The 17,900-nt window shown below is 44.0% G+C and overlaps 1 protein-coding gene across 1 annotated transcript in view; it reads left to right on the top strand.

Moving 5' to 3' along the window:
- PLB1 (phospholipase B1) overlaps positions 1–17,900 on the top strand; it is a 118,080-nt gene that overhangs the window by 42,188 nt on the left and 57,992 nt on the right. Inside the window, exons 16-19 of the mRNA XM_058550707.1 lie at positions 5,185–5,243; positions 7,071–7,144; positions 8,677–8,720; positions 14,631–14,739. Of these exons, the coding sequence (XP_058406690.1) occupies positions 5,185–5,243; positions 7,071–7,144; positions 8,677–8,720; positions 14,631–14,739 (286 nt within the window). The remainder of the gene's footprint in view (positions 1–5,184; positions 5,244–7,070; positions 7,145–8,676; positions 8,721–14,630; positions 14,740–17,900) is intronic.

The following is a 17,900-nucleotide window of genomic DNA, read 5'->3' as shown; positions in this document are numbered from 1 at the left end:
TCAATAATTCTCAGGGTTGAAAAGGATCTTAAAAACCAACTAGACCAAAGTGCCTTCCATTAAAACAATTTTTCACTAAGACTATCTTTAAAATAACTGTTTTGCCATCAGAGTTATTTAAAAAAACACTTTCCTTGTAGTCCCCTTGTCTGGTGTTTCTCTCAAACCAATCCACAGATACTCACAGCTAACCAAAAGTGATGTTTCAAAATAGGATACTGCCTTCGTCAACAGGCCATGGCCCCTAGCAGCCCTGGTGCCCCACTCTCATTCCCTCTGGAGCCCACAGGTGATGAACATTTTCCACTGATCCATGGGGCTTTGGGATGAGATAGAGTTGATGTAAGTAATTTTTATAGCCAATTGGCATTTGGTAGCCAAAAGTAAAATATAAGCTTCTAATTTTTTCCTCCCAGTCAGTGCACACATGCAATTTGCTGCGTGCTACCTCCTATGGGCTTTATAACTTCATAAATACTTGCATTATTTTATATTACTACACTGCTCTGTCCCTAACATAGTTGAGATAACTAAGAAAAAATATGTTGGGCCTAGTAGCTGATTTAATGTTTCCCCAGGGAGAAAAGGAGTAGCATTTTGCAAATAAAAGTGGTGAGAAAGAGCCAGAGGGGCCACGGCTCATTGGCTACCTATTGAAGTTGGCTATCTATTGAAGCTGGCTATCTTGATGTCAAGCTGCTAATTACATGCAGAGGGAAAAATTCATAGTATTGAAAATAGGGACCTACAAAGATAACTATATGCCACTGTCACCAATAGTATGAATTAGAATAGCTCATTCATTTATTTTAAGCCATTGACTCCTTTCTAAGCTCCTGATGTCATTTATCTGACCCATTTGGCTAAAATGAGCTATTCAAAAGCTGATAGGAAAAATGCCCAGGTTACAGCACTGGGTGATCATTGAGAGTTTCACTTCATGGGAGCCAGCAGCGTGATGTTCAGTGTAGACCCCAAAGCCTTTTCCATAGTCACCCTTTGTTCATGGGTCTTGTGACTTAACCTAGCCTGTGACTAGGAAGTAATAGTGGACGCCCCACAGGAAGAAACCACCTGCTTGTCCCTAGGCAGGACCAGACTACTGAGCAAGTTCAAACTCACCCCAAGACAATTGGATGAATAAATGCTTCCCTTCTCCATAGTTTCCATTGTTAAAGCTTTGAGAGCTGTCAAGTACTTGATACAGAGCCACTTAGTCTTTCCTTCAACTTAACACATTTCTTGAGCTCCTACCGTGTGCAAGGCACAGAGTTCTTCGTATAAACTCACACTGAAGGACTTCAGAGACAGAAACAAGCTTCCAACCTTGTGCCAACCATTGTAGAAGTCTTTACATAAGCCCCCCAAATCAGAGAGCAGATGGGTTGGGCAGCCATAGCTGACAAGTGAAAGAAAGGTGGTTTTTCAGTAGGCCCCAGGTGGTTGACGTTGTTGGATTACATAAAACAAAGCTCCCAAGTGCTAAGTCTTTCTCCTGGGTGTAACTTTTCGTGTATAGTTGGCAGTTTACCCAATTCTCTAGTCTACTCTTTCCTTGCTATTCGTGATATTTCATCACAGTTCAGATGGCCTTCTGATAAGAGGCCCCTTCTGTAGAAATCTCAATGAGTTAATGATGTGTTTATCAACTTCTTTCAAGGTAGTGGACAGTTTGTTCCAGACAATGCTTAGCTAATCAGCCCACACAAATTTAATCTTATCTCTAAATAGTTCTTTCCTCAAGGAGACCAATGGCTAAAGTGCTTTGCTGTGTTTGCAGGCTGTGTCTTTGTCATACATGATGATATTCACAAAGCTCAAATCAAGAGCTACAGAATATTAAACCAATGACACATTTTGGGCTCTATGTTGATAAAATCCCAGATAAGTCAAACTCCTCCCATCTAGGATTGGCTCATTTGATTTATTCTCTCTTGGAGGGAATCCTTCAGAATGACCAACATGAGAACCCCGCCCCCCCAAATCCATCTATCTGTCTACATATATCTATACCACATAGATGCAGACATGCATGCATGCGTGTGAGTGTGTGTTTCCTTTCTGTCTGTATTTAGGATACAGGAATGGCCAGTTTCAGCTGTCTCTTTATCAAACTGTAATGCACTTTTGAAGCAAATCTATCTGTCTCTTCCACATTTTATCAGCCCCAAAGATTTCCCCTAACCTTTGCACACTAGATAGTGTTCACAGAGTTCACTGTATTAAGCCTTATAGCAACAAGAATATGGTGATAGACTGTCGCCACCAGGAGCTAAAATAAACCCTCTAGAGTTGAGGGGAGGAGGTCTGATTTTCCATTTTTTTGCCTTCTTTTTTACCTACAGCCTGATTTCTTTGAGAAGAGGTCATTTTAAAGTTCTCGGGCCCCGCCCCGTGGACGTGTGCTAATGTGTGCAGCTGGCTTTGTGATTTGATATTGTTCTTCTAACCACAGATCCTTGGGCCCACCCCAGACCTACTAAATCAGAAACGCTGAGGGTGGGGACCAACCATCTGTGTTTTAACAAGCTCTCCAGATGATTCTGATGCATGCTCAAATTTGAGGACCACTAATCTATATATTTTGCATACACATATTCACAACTATGTATATATTAGTTTTCATGCTGTCATAGGAAAAATCAGGGACTTTTACTTTTCTAATGAGAGCAAATCCTCAGTGGGGGTGGCAGTTCCCCATCTGCAGGTAGCATGGAAGTCAGGTAGACAAGATGTCTCCACGGAAGGTGACAAGACCTGGATCTCCAGGTCCCTTTGAACAGTGTGTCCACTGAGTGTCAATACAGCTTCCTACGCAGGTATAATTATACACCCACGATTTGGTGTTGATGGGCACAATGGGCTAAATGTAGTCCAGCTGTGTTGAAAGCATCTTGTTCTCTGTGTTTCACTGCATGTTTTATGAGTGACTTGACAAAGAAAGGCTGTCCAGAAAGCCTCCTTGGGGTCGCCCGGTGGCACAGCAGTTAAGTGCACGCGCTCCGCTGCCATGGCCAGGGGTTCACAGGTTCGGATCCTGGGTGCGCACCCATGCACCGCTTGTTAAGCCATGTAAAGTAGAGGAAGATGGGCACGGATGTTAGCCCAGGGCCAGTCTTCCTCAAGAAAAAAAAAAGAAAACCTCCTTGCAGACAAGTTTCAGTTTATCCATCGTAAGCAATGGCCCACTGAAATGATGGGCTTCTTCCCTCCGGAGGTGAGTCACTCCTGGCACAAATGCTATACTAGACTTCTTCTAAGGCATGAAAGCTATTTGAAAATTTAGTTCAGCATTGCACCACTAGAGACAATGGAAGGGACATCTGAGGAAAGATGGAGCTATGTCAGTCAGGGTAACTATGGGAGTAAAGTACTCTAGGGGAGTGGGAGGTGCGCTTGTGATTTGAGGGGACAGAGCTATATATGGCATAAGGAATTTTAGGTGTGGTCCACCAAATGCACTTGGATTCATGTTCATATGTGTATAAGGTAAAGGGGTGGATTGATACCATACAAGTATATGTATGCAAGTTATTAAATATATGTATAGCAATATTCATGTTAATCTCCTCACTTGTTAGCCAAGCATAAAAGGCCTGTGGTCCCAATCTACCTTACCAATGTTATTTAGTCTCCTTCATATACCCTTCACTTAAGCCAAACTGTATGACTAGCCATTCTTTACAGACCTCACATGCTTTACCAGACTGTATCCGTCCTTTATGCTTTTCTCTCCATCACCCTACCTCTCTCTCCCTCAACCTTATCTCATCATATCCTGAGTTCAAACACCACCTTCTCCATGAAACCTGCTCTGAACCGTCCCCCCCACACCCCAGAGGTAAATCATCCCTCCAGCTGCAGAGTTTCATATCACTTTATAGCTCTCATAGTGTTCATCAACCTATAAATTATTATAACCATGGATGTTTCTCATTTCCTCCTCAGCCTGTGAGCTTCTTGAGGACATTCTCCATTTCTGATCACTGTGTCGTCCCCAGAGCATCCAGTCACTGCTTAGTGGTCGATATGTTTGTCACAAAAGTAAATAGCTGCTCAGCTACGTTATAGTATGTGCTTAAATTCAAGGGATGAAAAATAGAGTGAGGCTGTGGAGAACAGTTTGATGGTTCCTCAAAAAGCTAAACATAGGATTACCATATGGCCCACCAATTCCACTCCTCAGTATGTACCCAAAATAACTGAAAACAGGTATTCAAATAAATACTTGTACATGAATGTTCATAGCACTATTCACAATAGCCAAAAGATGGAAACAACCCACATGTCTACCAACAGATGAATGGATAAACAAAATGTGGTATATCCATATAATAGAATATTATTCAGCCATAAAAAGGAATGAAGTACTCGCACATGCTACAACATGGGTGAACCTTGAAAACATTATGCTAAGTGGAAGAAGCCAGACATGATAGGTCACATACTGTATGATTCCATTTACATGAAATATCCAGAATAGGTAAATCCATAGACAGAAAGCAGATTAGTGGTTGTGAGGGGCTACGGGGAGTGGGGAGTGACTGCCTAATGGGTACGGGTCTCCTTTGCAGGTAATGGAAATGTTTTGGAACCAGATAGAGGTCATGGTTACATAACATCGAGAATGTACTAAATGCCACTGAATTGTTGACTTTAAAATGGTTAGTTTTATGTTATGTGAATTTGACCTTGATTTAAAAAAAATAGTGGTATGAAAGCATTTCCCTTTTCACTTTAGAAAAACTGAGCTGATTTTTTTTAATAGGATGATGTCATATTTTATCCCAAAAATCAACAGATCCTAGAATAGATTAAGTATTGGTTGCATCTCCACCACAATTCCTTCCTTACTCCCAAATCACATTGCCAGGGGCTATTTCATGCCCTGAGGGTAACTGCTCACTGTGGCATCAGATTTCATCAAACCCCAGCAGACTCCCCTCTGAAAGCTGGTCTACCTTCCAGGTCCCTAACCCTGCGTCCAGGCACCTCAAAGAGGAGCCCCGCAGTCAGGCTCCATGGCAGCTATGGCTAAGCCTTATGACAAGGACAGGCTCTTTATATCTTTGTCTCAGCTGAATCGCTATTAAAAACTAACTTTCAGTTTTTCTGGAAGATCTTCATTATTTTCAGAGGAGCTAGGAACCCCAATCTTCCATTCACTCCTGCTTGCATTCTCAGTTCACAGGCTGAAGCCGGCTGACATCAAGGTAATCGGAGCGATGGGCGACTCTCTCACGGTGAGTTATCTGACTCTAGAAGGAAAGGGCAGGAGAGGGGAAGATCATGATTCATATGAGAACCTGGCAAGAGAAAATCTCACTCCTAGCTGTTAAAGGCTGCCATCTCCAGTCCTGATCTCCAGTCCTTCTCCACCCTCTGCCCACCCTGGAATCCTGCATTCCTTGCCCATCACCTCCATTCTAACCTCCTCATTCCTCTCCCAATGCCCGAATGAAGGAGAGAGCCAGAAGTGGGGGAACCCCAGAGGGAACATCTGTGATGGAAGTGACCCAGCCCAAATTACACCACCTGTCAGTGGTGGGTGGCACCGGACGAGGTTTCCCACCCGCCCACGGTGGAGGGCTCCTTCACAGATCCGCTACTTTGTTTCGTCTGTGTAGGAAAGTGAAGGGAGGGTGAAGAGGTGATGAAACAGAACAAGTGCTAATGGAGGTGGGGGTGGGGTGAGAAAACAGGGGTCAGTGGAAGAGACGGACGTACTAAAAATGATCTCAGCCCGTCTCTGCAGCTGCTCCACGGTGACACCTCAGGCCCTGCAAAGAGCTATCCGTGAAAAGCAAAATCGGGCCCTTAGAGAGCCTGGGTGGAGGGTCCCAGAGGTTCCCAGACACAAACCTCCATTCAATAGCGGCTCATTACAGATGAGTCAGCTGCTGTTCTCTGGGCCAGTAGAATTCAGGGCCTCCAGTTGCACCTTCCCTAAAGACTAGCTGATCCTTTTCATGTCTGTGGCCTATTCACATGGATATTAGCTCATTCAATATCCTCAACAAGATCCTGGGATGTATGACTCTCTTTAAACTTAACCAATAAAGAAGGTGTAGCTGGGTGAGGCGAAGTGAGTGCCCACGGCCACGCAGCTTGCAGGTGCTGGACCAGGACCAGAGCTCATGGGTCCTGACTCTAGTCTGGAATTCTGTCCTTGTGCTGTAGCCCCATGACCCCTCAACGACTCTTCACCCTGAAGGCCCTACTGCTCCTAACCTTCCAGGAAGGACAGGCAGGCTGGTCCTCAGCACTGCTTATCCCAACCACTCCCTGCCGGCTGTGGCCCTATCTCACCTCCCCGAGCCCCCTGTCTCCATGATGCTCTCTGGATAAGGCGTCATCAGAATCAGCACAGCTGTTCAGGACTTCCTGGGGAGGCAGCACTTTGAGTGTGACATACCCGGCAGGTGGCAGAGGAACTGGGCACCAGAGAGCAGGGCTCACACCCTGGACTTCTTTCCTGGAGGCCAGCCCACCCCCCAACGCTGTCTGGGTGGCCAGCCTTCAGTATGACCTTCGGAATGGCCCTGCTCAGAAATAACAGGCTTTAGGCGAGGGACATGCCCCTGCCGAGTGTGTCTGGATGGTGGTTTTAAAAGACCCTGCTCTTTCTTTAACTGAGGGGCAGGTACATGGCATTTCATTTTATTACTATTTTTTAAATTGTTCATAGGTGAGATATATTGATATAAAAGGATTACGCTATGCTTCTTTTATGATAGATTTCACAACTTAAAAACAATGAGGAAAACAGGACCCTGAAATGTGTCCTTTTGAAAGATGGACCCTGCAGTCTAGTTTTCAGAGCCCTTGGCTAGCCCCGTGTCACTCGGTCTCAGTCGGGGCAGGTTTCTTAGGGTGAGGCCGAGCTGTGAACGCTCCAGGATTCCCAGCAGGAGCACACACGCACCTCTGAAAAGGCAGGATGCACATGGGGATGGGGGGCCATCTAGACTCCAGATTCCAGAGAGTTCCCAGGCCTTCCCAGCCAGGACCAGAGCATGGGCCTCCTGGCCCGTGGGCAGGGAAACTCACCCCTTGTTGTTCCCTCTCAGGCAGCTAATGGGGCTGGGTCCAGTCCTGGGGACGTGCTGGACGTCGTGACTCAGTATCGAGGTCTGTCCTGGAGGTGAGTGAGGGTGTGGGAAGCCCTGAAGATCCCTTCAGTGCAGGGTAAGGGAGGACCCCTGAGCATCATAGAAAACAACTCCTCTGGCAGAGGGATGAGCCGCCTATGGCTGTTCCATGAGAAACTTCTAGGTTTAATTGAGGAAGGTATTTATCAGCTTCCCCAAACCACTACATTCCCCTAAACAGGGACAGGAACCTGAGTAGGAGGAGTTTGGGGCAGAAACTACATAAACATTTGGGTTGGAAAAGCATCTCTAGCTTCCATTTCTCCCTCTAGGAAGTAACCGCAGAAGGAGGCAATGCCCTTTGGAACCAGAGATGTGTCTGAACCCTAGCTGCCCAGCTCTGTGTGACCTTGGGCAAGCTACTTAACCTCTCTGAGCTTATCTCCTCATCTTTAATTCAGGGATAATAATACTGCCTGAGCACTGCCGTGAAGATTGGAGAGACTTGAAGCATCCAGCACAGTGCCTGACACAAAGTAGGATTAATGGTAGCTGGCATCATTATTAAAGGGCCTTCGTTTTACAGATGAGGAAGCAAGGCTCAGAGAGGGCAAGTAACCTGTCCAAGGTCACATAGCCAGATGGTAAAGAATAAGTAGAGCAGATGGTTCCTGACCCCTAATCCAGCGCATTCTCCCATCGTCTATCGCTTTGTGCAGGCTCGCTCCTGCTCTGTAATCAAATCCAGGCTGCCACAAGCTGCAGTGTGCCGGCCTCTGCTTCACGTCTGTGCTGTGAGACCTGGCTCATGCCAGGCAGGAGAGGGCAGGTTTGGTGTCTCCTCAGCCTAGAAACTGGCATCTCTGGCACCCGCTGGAACTCGAGTGTTGAATCCCTGGCATCGTCCCTCCTGATGCTGCACAGAGTTAAACTCCAAACATTTTGAGAACCTTCTAAATGTTCCCAGACATACTTGGCAGAGAACGAGGGGATATGGAAGGAGAGGGAATCCAATAAACTCTGGAATGTTGCATGTTTTCATGCCTAGAAACCCATCCAACTTTGATTTCCTTGGAATTTTAGAAGTGGCGTGGAAGATGAGTTGTTCTCTAGAAAACACCCTTTAAAAAACAGGTTTTTCCAACCCAACAGGAAGAGAAGGATGGGGGCAAAGGTCTTTACTGTTTTCAGTGATGATAACACGGCGTTGTTGCAGTGGCTAGTGGGGCAACGCTGGGCTCTGCATCTGAGGAGGGGTCCCTTGCCCTTTAGAAGACAGGGGTGAAGGGGCCCACTTAGTTCCCCTGCCCCCATGTCAAGGCTCCAAGTTAAACATCAACAAAGTCAGCCATGACCCTTTAAATCAGCTTCTTGTTTGGAGGTTCCCGTTTGTGGGGCGAGGGGAGAGGAGTTGCTGTATTCTGGTTTGTTTTTCAATTTTTCTACTGAAGCAATGACGAGAGGGCGAGCTCCAAGTCCCAAGGGTGTTTCTAAGAAGGACAAAGGTCTGTCTTGGTGGTGTCTGAGCTGTTTTGCCGTCGCTGGCATTTTCAACCTTCATTTTCTTTTTGTTCCCACAACACAGCGGCGGCGGCGACCAGAACCTCAGCAGCGTCACCACTCTGCCAAGTGAGTACGCGCTCCCCTGGGGGTGAGGGAGGGCTCTGGCCACGCTGCGCGTTTCTGCAGCGCCCCCTGGCGGCGGTAGCGGTCTCGGCAGGGAACCAGGTGACAGGAGACGCCGCATTGGGCAGGGGGCGCTGCTTCCCCCAGGCGGTCGTCCTGCTTGGCTTCTTGATAAAAATTAAAGCCTTGGAGAATTTTTTTCTTTTTTGTTTTTAAGATAAATTGTATTAGTCCAAGGAAGGAAGAGAGTAAGAAAGGAAAGGAGAGCTCAGGACAAATCTTAGTGCAAGTCATTATTAAGACACGGTTCAAGAAAGAAGGAAAAGACACCCATCTCTGCTTTGCCTGTTGTTCTCAGCAGAGCATATTCTGGGAGACATTGATCTAGGCTTGGGCTGCATTAGGCACCACTGCATGCAAAGACGTTGAATTCCTGTGTGTCGCTTTAGGAAACGCTGCTTGCAGCAGTAAGAGATGAAGTTACCTTGTTCAGGCTGTGCAAAGACAGCCATATTTGGGGCCCGAGGTTTTCCTTCAATTACCTTGCCAACGTACCTGCTTGGAATGATTTTTTAAAGCCTGTCTACATTCTCTGAAGGGTCTTGTCTTATTCATCTCTTTATTCCCCTTAGTGCATACACATCACAGTGCTTGTTCTTAACATACACATGCAATAAATGTTATGATTGCATTCTTTTTCCTTAAAATCTTCTGGCTGATCATTTTGCCCGAGAGGAATGTAATTGGTCCCATTCTCATTTACTTTTCTTATAATTATCCCTTTGTAATATATCTTTAGGAGCTAAGAAATTATTTGAGCTTTAACTCACCAAGACTTCATGATAGAGACGGCTTAATCTCCACCTAGGCAGAGCTGGTTGGGCTTCAAATAGCTGTTTTGGCTATTTGCAAATCCTGTTGAATTGAAGTAGGTACAGTTCTGTGGCACAAGTACTCCATCTTCTTTATTTCTAGGTCTACACACAAGAGCTCTAAATAAGCTCGCCTAACGCTAGGAGATGGTTTGGGTTGCTTTTGTGAGTGTGATTGACTTGGGTGTGGGCTGGCCGGGCATATACAACAGCTTGCTGGGCTCTCTGATTTCCATGCTATTATCATTTATAAGATGATTGGAAATCATCCAGCTCAAGATCTTTCACCAAAGGGATTTATAAAGCATTGAGACAATGTTAGCCCTCCAGCGGACTCCCCTGACATACTTCATTGTGTGTGATGCCCAGTAATGGAAACTTCCTTACTCGAGATGTGAAGTCAGTTTGATTGTAGGGGCTGGTTAATCCAGGGGAAAATAACTACATGGAAATGTGTTAGGAAACTTACAAGAACATAGGGTCAGAACAGAATCTCAGTGCAAAACTCCGCATTTAGTTTAATCCAGGCAATACTCCAGTGCTGGGTGCCCGGGAAATAGGAGAATTAGGCGAGATCCTTGCCCTGATAACATCACCAAAGTCTCTTTGGGGACGTGTTTCCCTAAAGACAGACACATGTACCAATAATAATTATAGCCATGTACAAAGCTTAGGGGAAGATAAATAAGGCTACTAATCTTGCCTTCTGAAAAGGGGCTCTAAGAACTAGAATTGATCAGGTGAGGAAAGAGGATGGAACATTCCTGGCAGAAATAACTGCATGCATCAGCGAGTTCTTGCCCTATCTAATGTGTAGTGCCTCTCTATGACATTCCTCATAAGTAGCTAGCTAGCCTGTGTTGGATTCTTCCAGTAATGGGGAACCTACTACCTCCTAGGACTATCCATTCCAATTTCAGATAGCCGTAGTGATTTCACAGTTCTTCCTTCTCTTGTGTAGAAATCAGAGTAATTTCCGTCCATTAATACAATGTCCCCAAAGCCACAAGGAATGAGTTCAATCCACCTGTGTTGTGTAGACCATGCAGCAGGTTCTAGAGAGCACTCTGCTGGGTGGTATGGGTCCCTAACGTCCTGGCTGCTACCTAGCCAGTTCCTTTCCCACATCCTCGTGGATTCTGGGACAGGGGAAAGTGCCCTGTGTTGGGGGTGAGAGACCAAAGTTCTAGCCTGGGGTTCTATTCTCACCAACTATATGACTTTTAACCATTCTCCTAACCTTTCTGAACTTTGGGTTATTCTTATTTCAATCCATAAACATTTATTGTGCACATGGGAGGCTCTGGGGTATGTACAGACCCTGTTCTCAGCCGAGTTGTGAAGATAATAAAGTGAAAAGTCAAGTGTAGATCCAGTGTGGTAAAGGCATCAGAATGCATGAGATTGAAAAGATCAACAAAATTGACAAGGCTTTAACTAGACTGACCAAGGGATGGGGGGAAGAGAGCCTCAAAATCAAGAATGAAAGAGGAGACATTACTAAAGAAATAAAAAGTATTATAAGAGAATACTATGAACAGTTGTATACCAATAAATTAGATAACTTAGATGAAATGGAAAAAATCCTAGAAAGACACAAATCACTGAACCAGATTCAAGAAGAAATAGAAAATCTGAATAGATTTGTAACAAGCAAAGAGATTGAATTAGTAATTTTAAAACTTCCCAGCAAAAAAAAAAGTCCAGGCTTTCTGGTTTCACTGGTGAATTCTATCAAACATTCAAAGAAAGCTTATTATCACTTCTTCACAACGTTCTCCCAAAAATAGAAGAGGAAGGAATACTTCCCAACTCATTCTATGAGGTCAGTATTATCCTGATACTAAAATAAGACAAACATACCACAAGGAAAGAGAACTACAGACCAGTATCTCTTTTGAATATAGACACAGAAATCCTCAACAAAATACTAGCAAACTGCATCCAGCAACATATACGAAGGATTATACTCTATGACCAAGTGGGATTTATCCCAGGAATGCAAGGTTATTTTAAAATCCAAAGATCAGTTAACACATTATATCAATACAATAAAGGACAAATACTACCTGATCATCTCAATAGACTAGAAAAAGCATTTTACAAAATCTAACACCACTTCATGATAAAAAACACTCGGCAAACTAAGAATAGAAGGAAACTTCCTCATTCTGATAAAGGGCATCTACTAAAAGCCCACAGCTAACATCAGACTTAATAGGGAAAAGCAGAATATTTTCCTCTGAGATCAGGATGGATCTCTTGCTACTTTTATTCAACATTATACTGGAGGTTCTAGTTGGGGCAGGTGGGCAAGAAAATGAAAGAAAAGGCATCAAGATTGGGAATGAAGGAGTAAAATTATCTCTATTCGTAGAAGACATGACTTTATATATGGAAAATCCAAAGGAACCCACTAAAAATTATTACAATAAATAAGTTCAACAACATTGCAGAGTACAAAATCAATATACAAAAATCAATTGTATTTCTATACACTAGCAATTAACAACCTAAAAATGAAATTAAAAAAACAATTCCACGTAGGATAGCATCAAAAAAATTGCTTAGGAATAAATTTAACAAAATAAATGCATCTTTTGTGTTTTTAAGATCACAAAACATTGTTGAAATAAATTTAGGAAGAGCTAAATAAATGGAAAGACATCCCATGTTCATGGATCAGAAGATTTAAAATTGTTAAGATGGCAATATCCCCCCAAATTAATCTATGATTCAATGTAATCTGTATCAAAATTCTAACTGGCTGCTTTGTGGAAATTGGTAAGCTGACTCTAAAATTCATATGGAAATTCAAGGGACTCAGAATAGCCAAACAATCTTGAAAAAGAACAAATTCAGGGGACTCACACTCCCCGATTTCAAAACTTACTATAAAGCTGCAGTAATCAAGATAGTGTTACTGTTGTAAGGATAGCCATATAGATTAATGAAATAGAATTGAGAGTCTACAAATAGACTCTCATATTTATGGTTAACTCATTTTCAACATGGGTACTGTCGGGCGAAGAGGGAGAATCTCCCTCTGCCCTTTTCCTTAAGGTTTTTATGGCTGGCCAAATAATTAACAAGACAGGTTAGCAGGAGAAAATAATACCAAGTTTAATAACATGTATACATGGGAGAAACTCAGAAATGAGCAACTCGTCCCTCTGTCTAAGCTGCTTGCTTAAGTATTGCAGCTAAAGGCGAGGAGCGTGTTGGGGGTGGGTAGTGGCCTGGGACTTCAGAAGGCAGGAGGACAATTCTTTTTGGGGTCATCTATAGATAATGTGGTCAGGGAGAGATAGAGTTTTTTGATAAAAGGGGCTTGGTGCCCCTCCCATTGTAACATCTATTTTACATGATCATTACAGCCATCATGATAGAAGATCTGTTCCAGGAAGGAGCCACCATGTCAAATTCTTTAGGCAGTTAGTGGGAGAGGTCAAATGTCCCTCAGAGAAAACAATCAAGGTAAAGAGATATATTTCAGGGTGGCCAAATCTTGATCTCTCACAGTACCAAGACCATTCAATGGGGAAAGAATAGTCTTTTCAATAAATCATGCTAGGACAACTGGATAGCCACATGCAAAAGAATAAAGTTGGACTGCTACCTCATACCATATACAAAAATTAACTCAAAATAGATCATAGACCTAAATTTAAGAGCTAAAACTCACCCTTAGAGGAAAATATAGGAGCAAATCTTCATGACCTTGGGTTAAACAAAGCCTTCTTAGATGTGACACCAAAAGCACAAGTGAGAAAAGAAAAAATACATTTTACAAAATTAAACATTGTTGAGCTTCAAAGGATACCATCAAGAAAGAAGAGAATCCATAGAGTGGGAGAAAATATTTGCAAATCGTATATCTGATGAGAAACTTGTATCCAGACACTGGTAGAACTTGTACAACTCAATAATAAGACAAACAAACCAAATAAAAATGGGCAAAGGATCTGAATAGGCATTTCTCCAAAGAAGATATACAAATGGCTAATAAGCACATGAAAAGATGCTCGACATCAGTAACCATCAATGCAAATCAAACCACAATGGGATACCATTTCACATCCATTAGAATGATTCTGATAAAAAGACGACAGATAATAACAAGTGTTAAGAGAATGTGGAGAAACTGAAACCCTCATGCACTGCTGATAGGAACATAAAATGGTACAGCTGCTTTGGAAAAAGGTCTGTAAGTTCCTCCAAAGGTTAAACAGTTACCATATGATCCAGCAGTTCTACTCCTAGGTATATCCCCAAGAGAAATCCACACAAAAACTTGATAAATGTTCATAGCAGCGTTATTCATAATAGCCAAAAAAGTGGGAACAATCTAAATGTCCTTCAACTGATGAATGGATAAATAAAATATGGTCTATCCAGACAATGGACTATTATTCAGCAATAGAAAGGAATGAGGTACTCCTGTATGCTACAGCATGGGTGAACATTGAAAACATTATGCTAAGTGAAAGAAGCCAGTCACAAAAGACATATTGAATTGTATCACTCCATTTATAGGAAATGTCCAGAATAAGCTAATCTATAGAGACAGGAAGTAGATTAGTGGTTGCCATGGGGTTGGAGAGAATGGGGAGTGACTGCTAATGGGTTCAGGGTTTCTTTTTAGAGTGATGAAAACGTTCTAAAGTTGGTTGCACAACTGTATGAATACACTAAAAGCTACCAAACTGTACACTTTAAATTGGTGAATTTTATGGTATGTGAATTGTATCTCAATAAAGCTATTGTATATTTAGGAGGAAAAAAAAGAAAATGCATGAGAGAAGCACTTAACCCAGACTCACATTTATTCAACAATAATTCTTTAAGCACCTGTGTGTGCTGCCCAGGTGGTTAAGCATCAGCCTACTGGACATTGTCTTTCTGTGCCGAGTGAACAGTAAGGGGAAGGGCTTTGGGGTAGGGGCTTTACTTTGTCCCCAGTGCCCACTGGTGCTCATCAAAGGAGCTTGAAGATTGCTTTGGGGTAGTTACTAAGCACATCTCTTCCTTGTATTTCCAGACATCCTCCGGGAATTCAACCCTTCCCTGACGGGCTTCTCTGTTGGCACCGGGAGTGAAAACAGTCCTGGAGCCTTCCTAAACCAGGCCGTGGCAGGAGCCCACGCTGAGTGAGCAGGGGAGCCTTGGGAGTGAACGGCACAGGGCCTCTGGGGACCTGGGGGGAAGGCTTGGCCCAGACTGGGATGTATGGCTGAAGGCTGGGGGAGTCTGGGGAGAGGTCTGAAGGTCAGAGCTGGACAGGGTGGGCTCTCTTGGGGGTGTCCCTTGCTGTGGGACAGAGCAACCTGCTAGCCCTACCCCAACCCTACCCCAGGGACTGGTCACAATTGATTGTGATGCCAGGGATATGTTTTGAGCAAATTACCCTGCTTTGTCTATGACTCTCATGTCCACATAGGACAGTGGCCGTCAGAGTGCTCACTCTGAGTCCCAGTTCTTATCACTGTGTTTGTTAATGCTCTATCTTTCGTGTCCTCCTTTCCTTCCCTTCCTCAGACACGCTTTTCAGGCTCTAGACTTTGCATTCTTCCTGTGTCATGGGGAGAGCATTGGTCCTGGGAGGGGAAGCGCTGAGCCTGAGTCTTGGTCCCCAGGCCTCATCTTAGCCTCACCTAAGAGATGGGGCTGGCTGCAAACCTCTCCCCCAGGGGGCTTGTGATGCTCAATGCCATGCTGAATGCGAAAGTTCTGGTGAGCCGTAAATAGAGAACACACGTCGGGTCAGGATGGTGGTCCCAGCAGCAGTGCAGCAGGGCTGCAGGGACCACCATGTTGCAGTCCATGGGCACTAAGTGGCAGGTCCCTGAGAGCAGAGTCGGCTTTCCTGGGTCCTATAGTCCCATTTCTCTCCACTATCCCGGAGACTACAGTGCTTCTGTGGGTCTGCTGACCGGTCAGAGAACAGGTGAATGCCATGCCCAATCTAGGAAAAATAAATGGAAAGACCTTTTCTGTTTCTTAATCTATTTTTCTTCCAGAAAAACAAACCTCACTTTACCTTGTAGCTTCTAGGGATTCCTCTGTTCTGGTTCCAGATTCCCTGACATCATTTTTCTAGCTCTCAACACCATCCTGAGGCTACAAGCCGCCCGAGTAACTTTCTCATTTATTCACAACAGGAAAGGTGACAACTTATCCAAAGCAGAGATCATACAAAACCTAACAGGTTTTATAATGAATTCTGTGGCTTCATTTTCCTTTTGGTGGGGGAGGGGTGAAAGGCTACTAATTGATTGCTTACAATTTTTTTCTAGCTTTAATATTATCATAATTTTGCTTTTTTCCAAGCATGTCAGCTGGTGGTATAAGAGGAGAGGCAGCTCTAAGCATGACTAGGTCAGGAGGGCATCCAAGGAGAGCATAACCAAGTAACCAACATGGAGTGTGATCCATGTGACCCTGGACTTCTTCCCTGCTCTCCCTGAGGGCCCCTTTCCTGCATGTCGTCCATTGGTCTAAGCACATCCTGTAGGGTTGTAGGGAAGAGTTAGGGATTAATATTCTGATTTTACAGATGAAAAAACTGTAGCACAAAGAGGCGAAGTCGTCTGAACAAATGCCTCAACTCAACCACGTGGTCTGTCTTCCTCGTGCCCTGCAGGCTTTATTCCAAGTCCAATAACAACCCCTCAGACATGTACAGCAGTGTACAGTTACAAACTATCCTTTGTGTATTCCATACAATAGCTGTGAGATGGACAGAGCAGAGGGTCAGATACCCATATTTTCTTAATGATAATATTGAGGCTCAGAGAGGTTGAGTAATCATCCTGAAACTCTGGTCCATAGAAAGAGCAGCTGATAACTTCAGATTTATAGACGAGGAAACTGAGGCTCAAAGAGGCTAAGTGGCTTACCTAAAGTCCCCACCCAGGTTATCTGATACCTAGTCTACTATGACTAAGACCAGGTCAGTTGGGCTGATAGTTAAGAGAATGACAACTAATGTTTCCTGCTAGGCACTGTGCTAGGCACTTTATTGATGATGGTGGTGGTGGTGAGGATGGTAGAAATAATTCAATGGATTATTTCTAATTGGATGCTTACCATATGCCGGGTGCTGTTCTAAGTTTTTTGTGGGTACCTTGTTTAATCTACCCAACAACTCTATGAAGAAGATATGTTTATCATCCCCATCTTACAAAGGAAAAAACTGAGGGTTTGCAAGGTTAGGTACTTTGCTAAGGGCTCAGTGCTGATCAGTGGTGGAACCAGAATTAAACCCCTGCTGTCTGGCTCCAGTAGTGGCTCTTACTACACAGGGCTGCTTTGCCCATCTCATTTACTGCTCCCACTGACCCTTGAAGCTAGGGGTGTTTATCTCCCCATTTGCAGTGTTTTTGGACTGAGAATTTAAGTCACATTCCCACAGTTAACAAGAGGCAACTAAATGTCAAACCCAGGTGTGTCTGACTTGGCCATGTCCCCTTGAGAGGGAGGGCACCCTGGAGGCTGCGATCATGGCACCTGCAGAAACAGGCTCATGTGGAGCCATGCATGACATGAAACACTCACATGCAGCCTTCTGTTTGCCCTGAGTGAGCCTGGTTTGGAAGAGAGAGAAAAGTATTTGATCCAATATACCGAACAGAAAACAATCTCACTGACAGTCACGCCATCACATGTGGAGCGCTCCGCCTTCCCAAAGCAGCCACGACACCACACCCCAGTGGAGACTGAATGGGGAAGTTGCTCTGGGACAGGGCATGGCCTTCAGTCACACTTTCCTGTTACAGAATTGATTCCTGCTCTCTCTGCTAAGTCCCCTTGTTATGAGAGGTTCGGGGATTCGATCGGAGACGTAAAAGACACTTTCCACTCCAAACAAATGGACTGAAGGTATATTTTATTATATAGAGGATAGTAAAGGCGATAGTCTGCAAACAGATCTGAATAGGTCAAATATTAAGAGGGAAAAAACATCAGCCCGACTGGAAAGGGAAAACACCCACATCGGCTGAAGAGAAATGACACAAATCAACCGGAAAGAGAAACACCAGGTTGACCGAAAAGAGAACACATCAAATCAATTATTTCATATCAAATCAATTACTTCACATCAAATCAGTTACTCACAACATCCACGCCCCACTGCCGGGAGAGCCCTGTCAATCGACGCGGCTGGGCAAGGATCACACGTCCTGGGCAAGGTGTCCCTTCCACAAGTGGAACTCTCACTAGGGCTCAGTTTCCAGCAGTTTTTATACCATCAGTAATTTTCAGAGTAAGCAATTACAGAGTTTGCAGAGCAAGCATTTAGTGTTTCCAT

Source organism: Diceros bicornis, chromosome 12 (genome assembly GCF_020826845.1).
Source record: "Diceros bicornis minor isolate mBicDic1 chromosome 12, mDicBic1.mat.cur, whole genome shotgun sequence".
NCBI lineage: Eukaryota > Metazoa > Chordata > Mammalia > Perissodactyla > Rhinocerotidae > Diceros > Diceros bicornis.
Note: the sequence above shows the minus strand (reverse complement) of the source record. Positions and strands in the feature narration are given on the sequence as shown.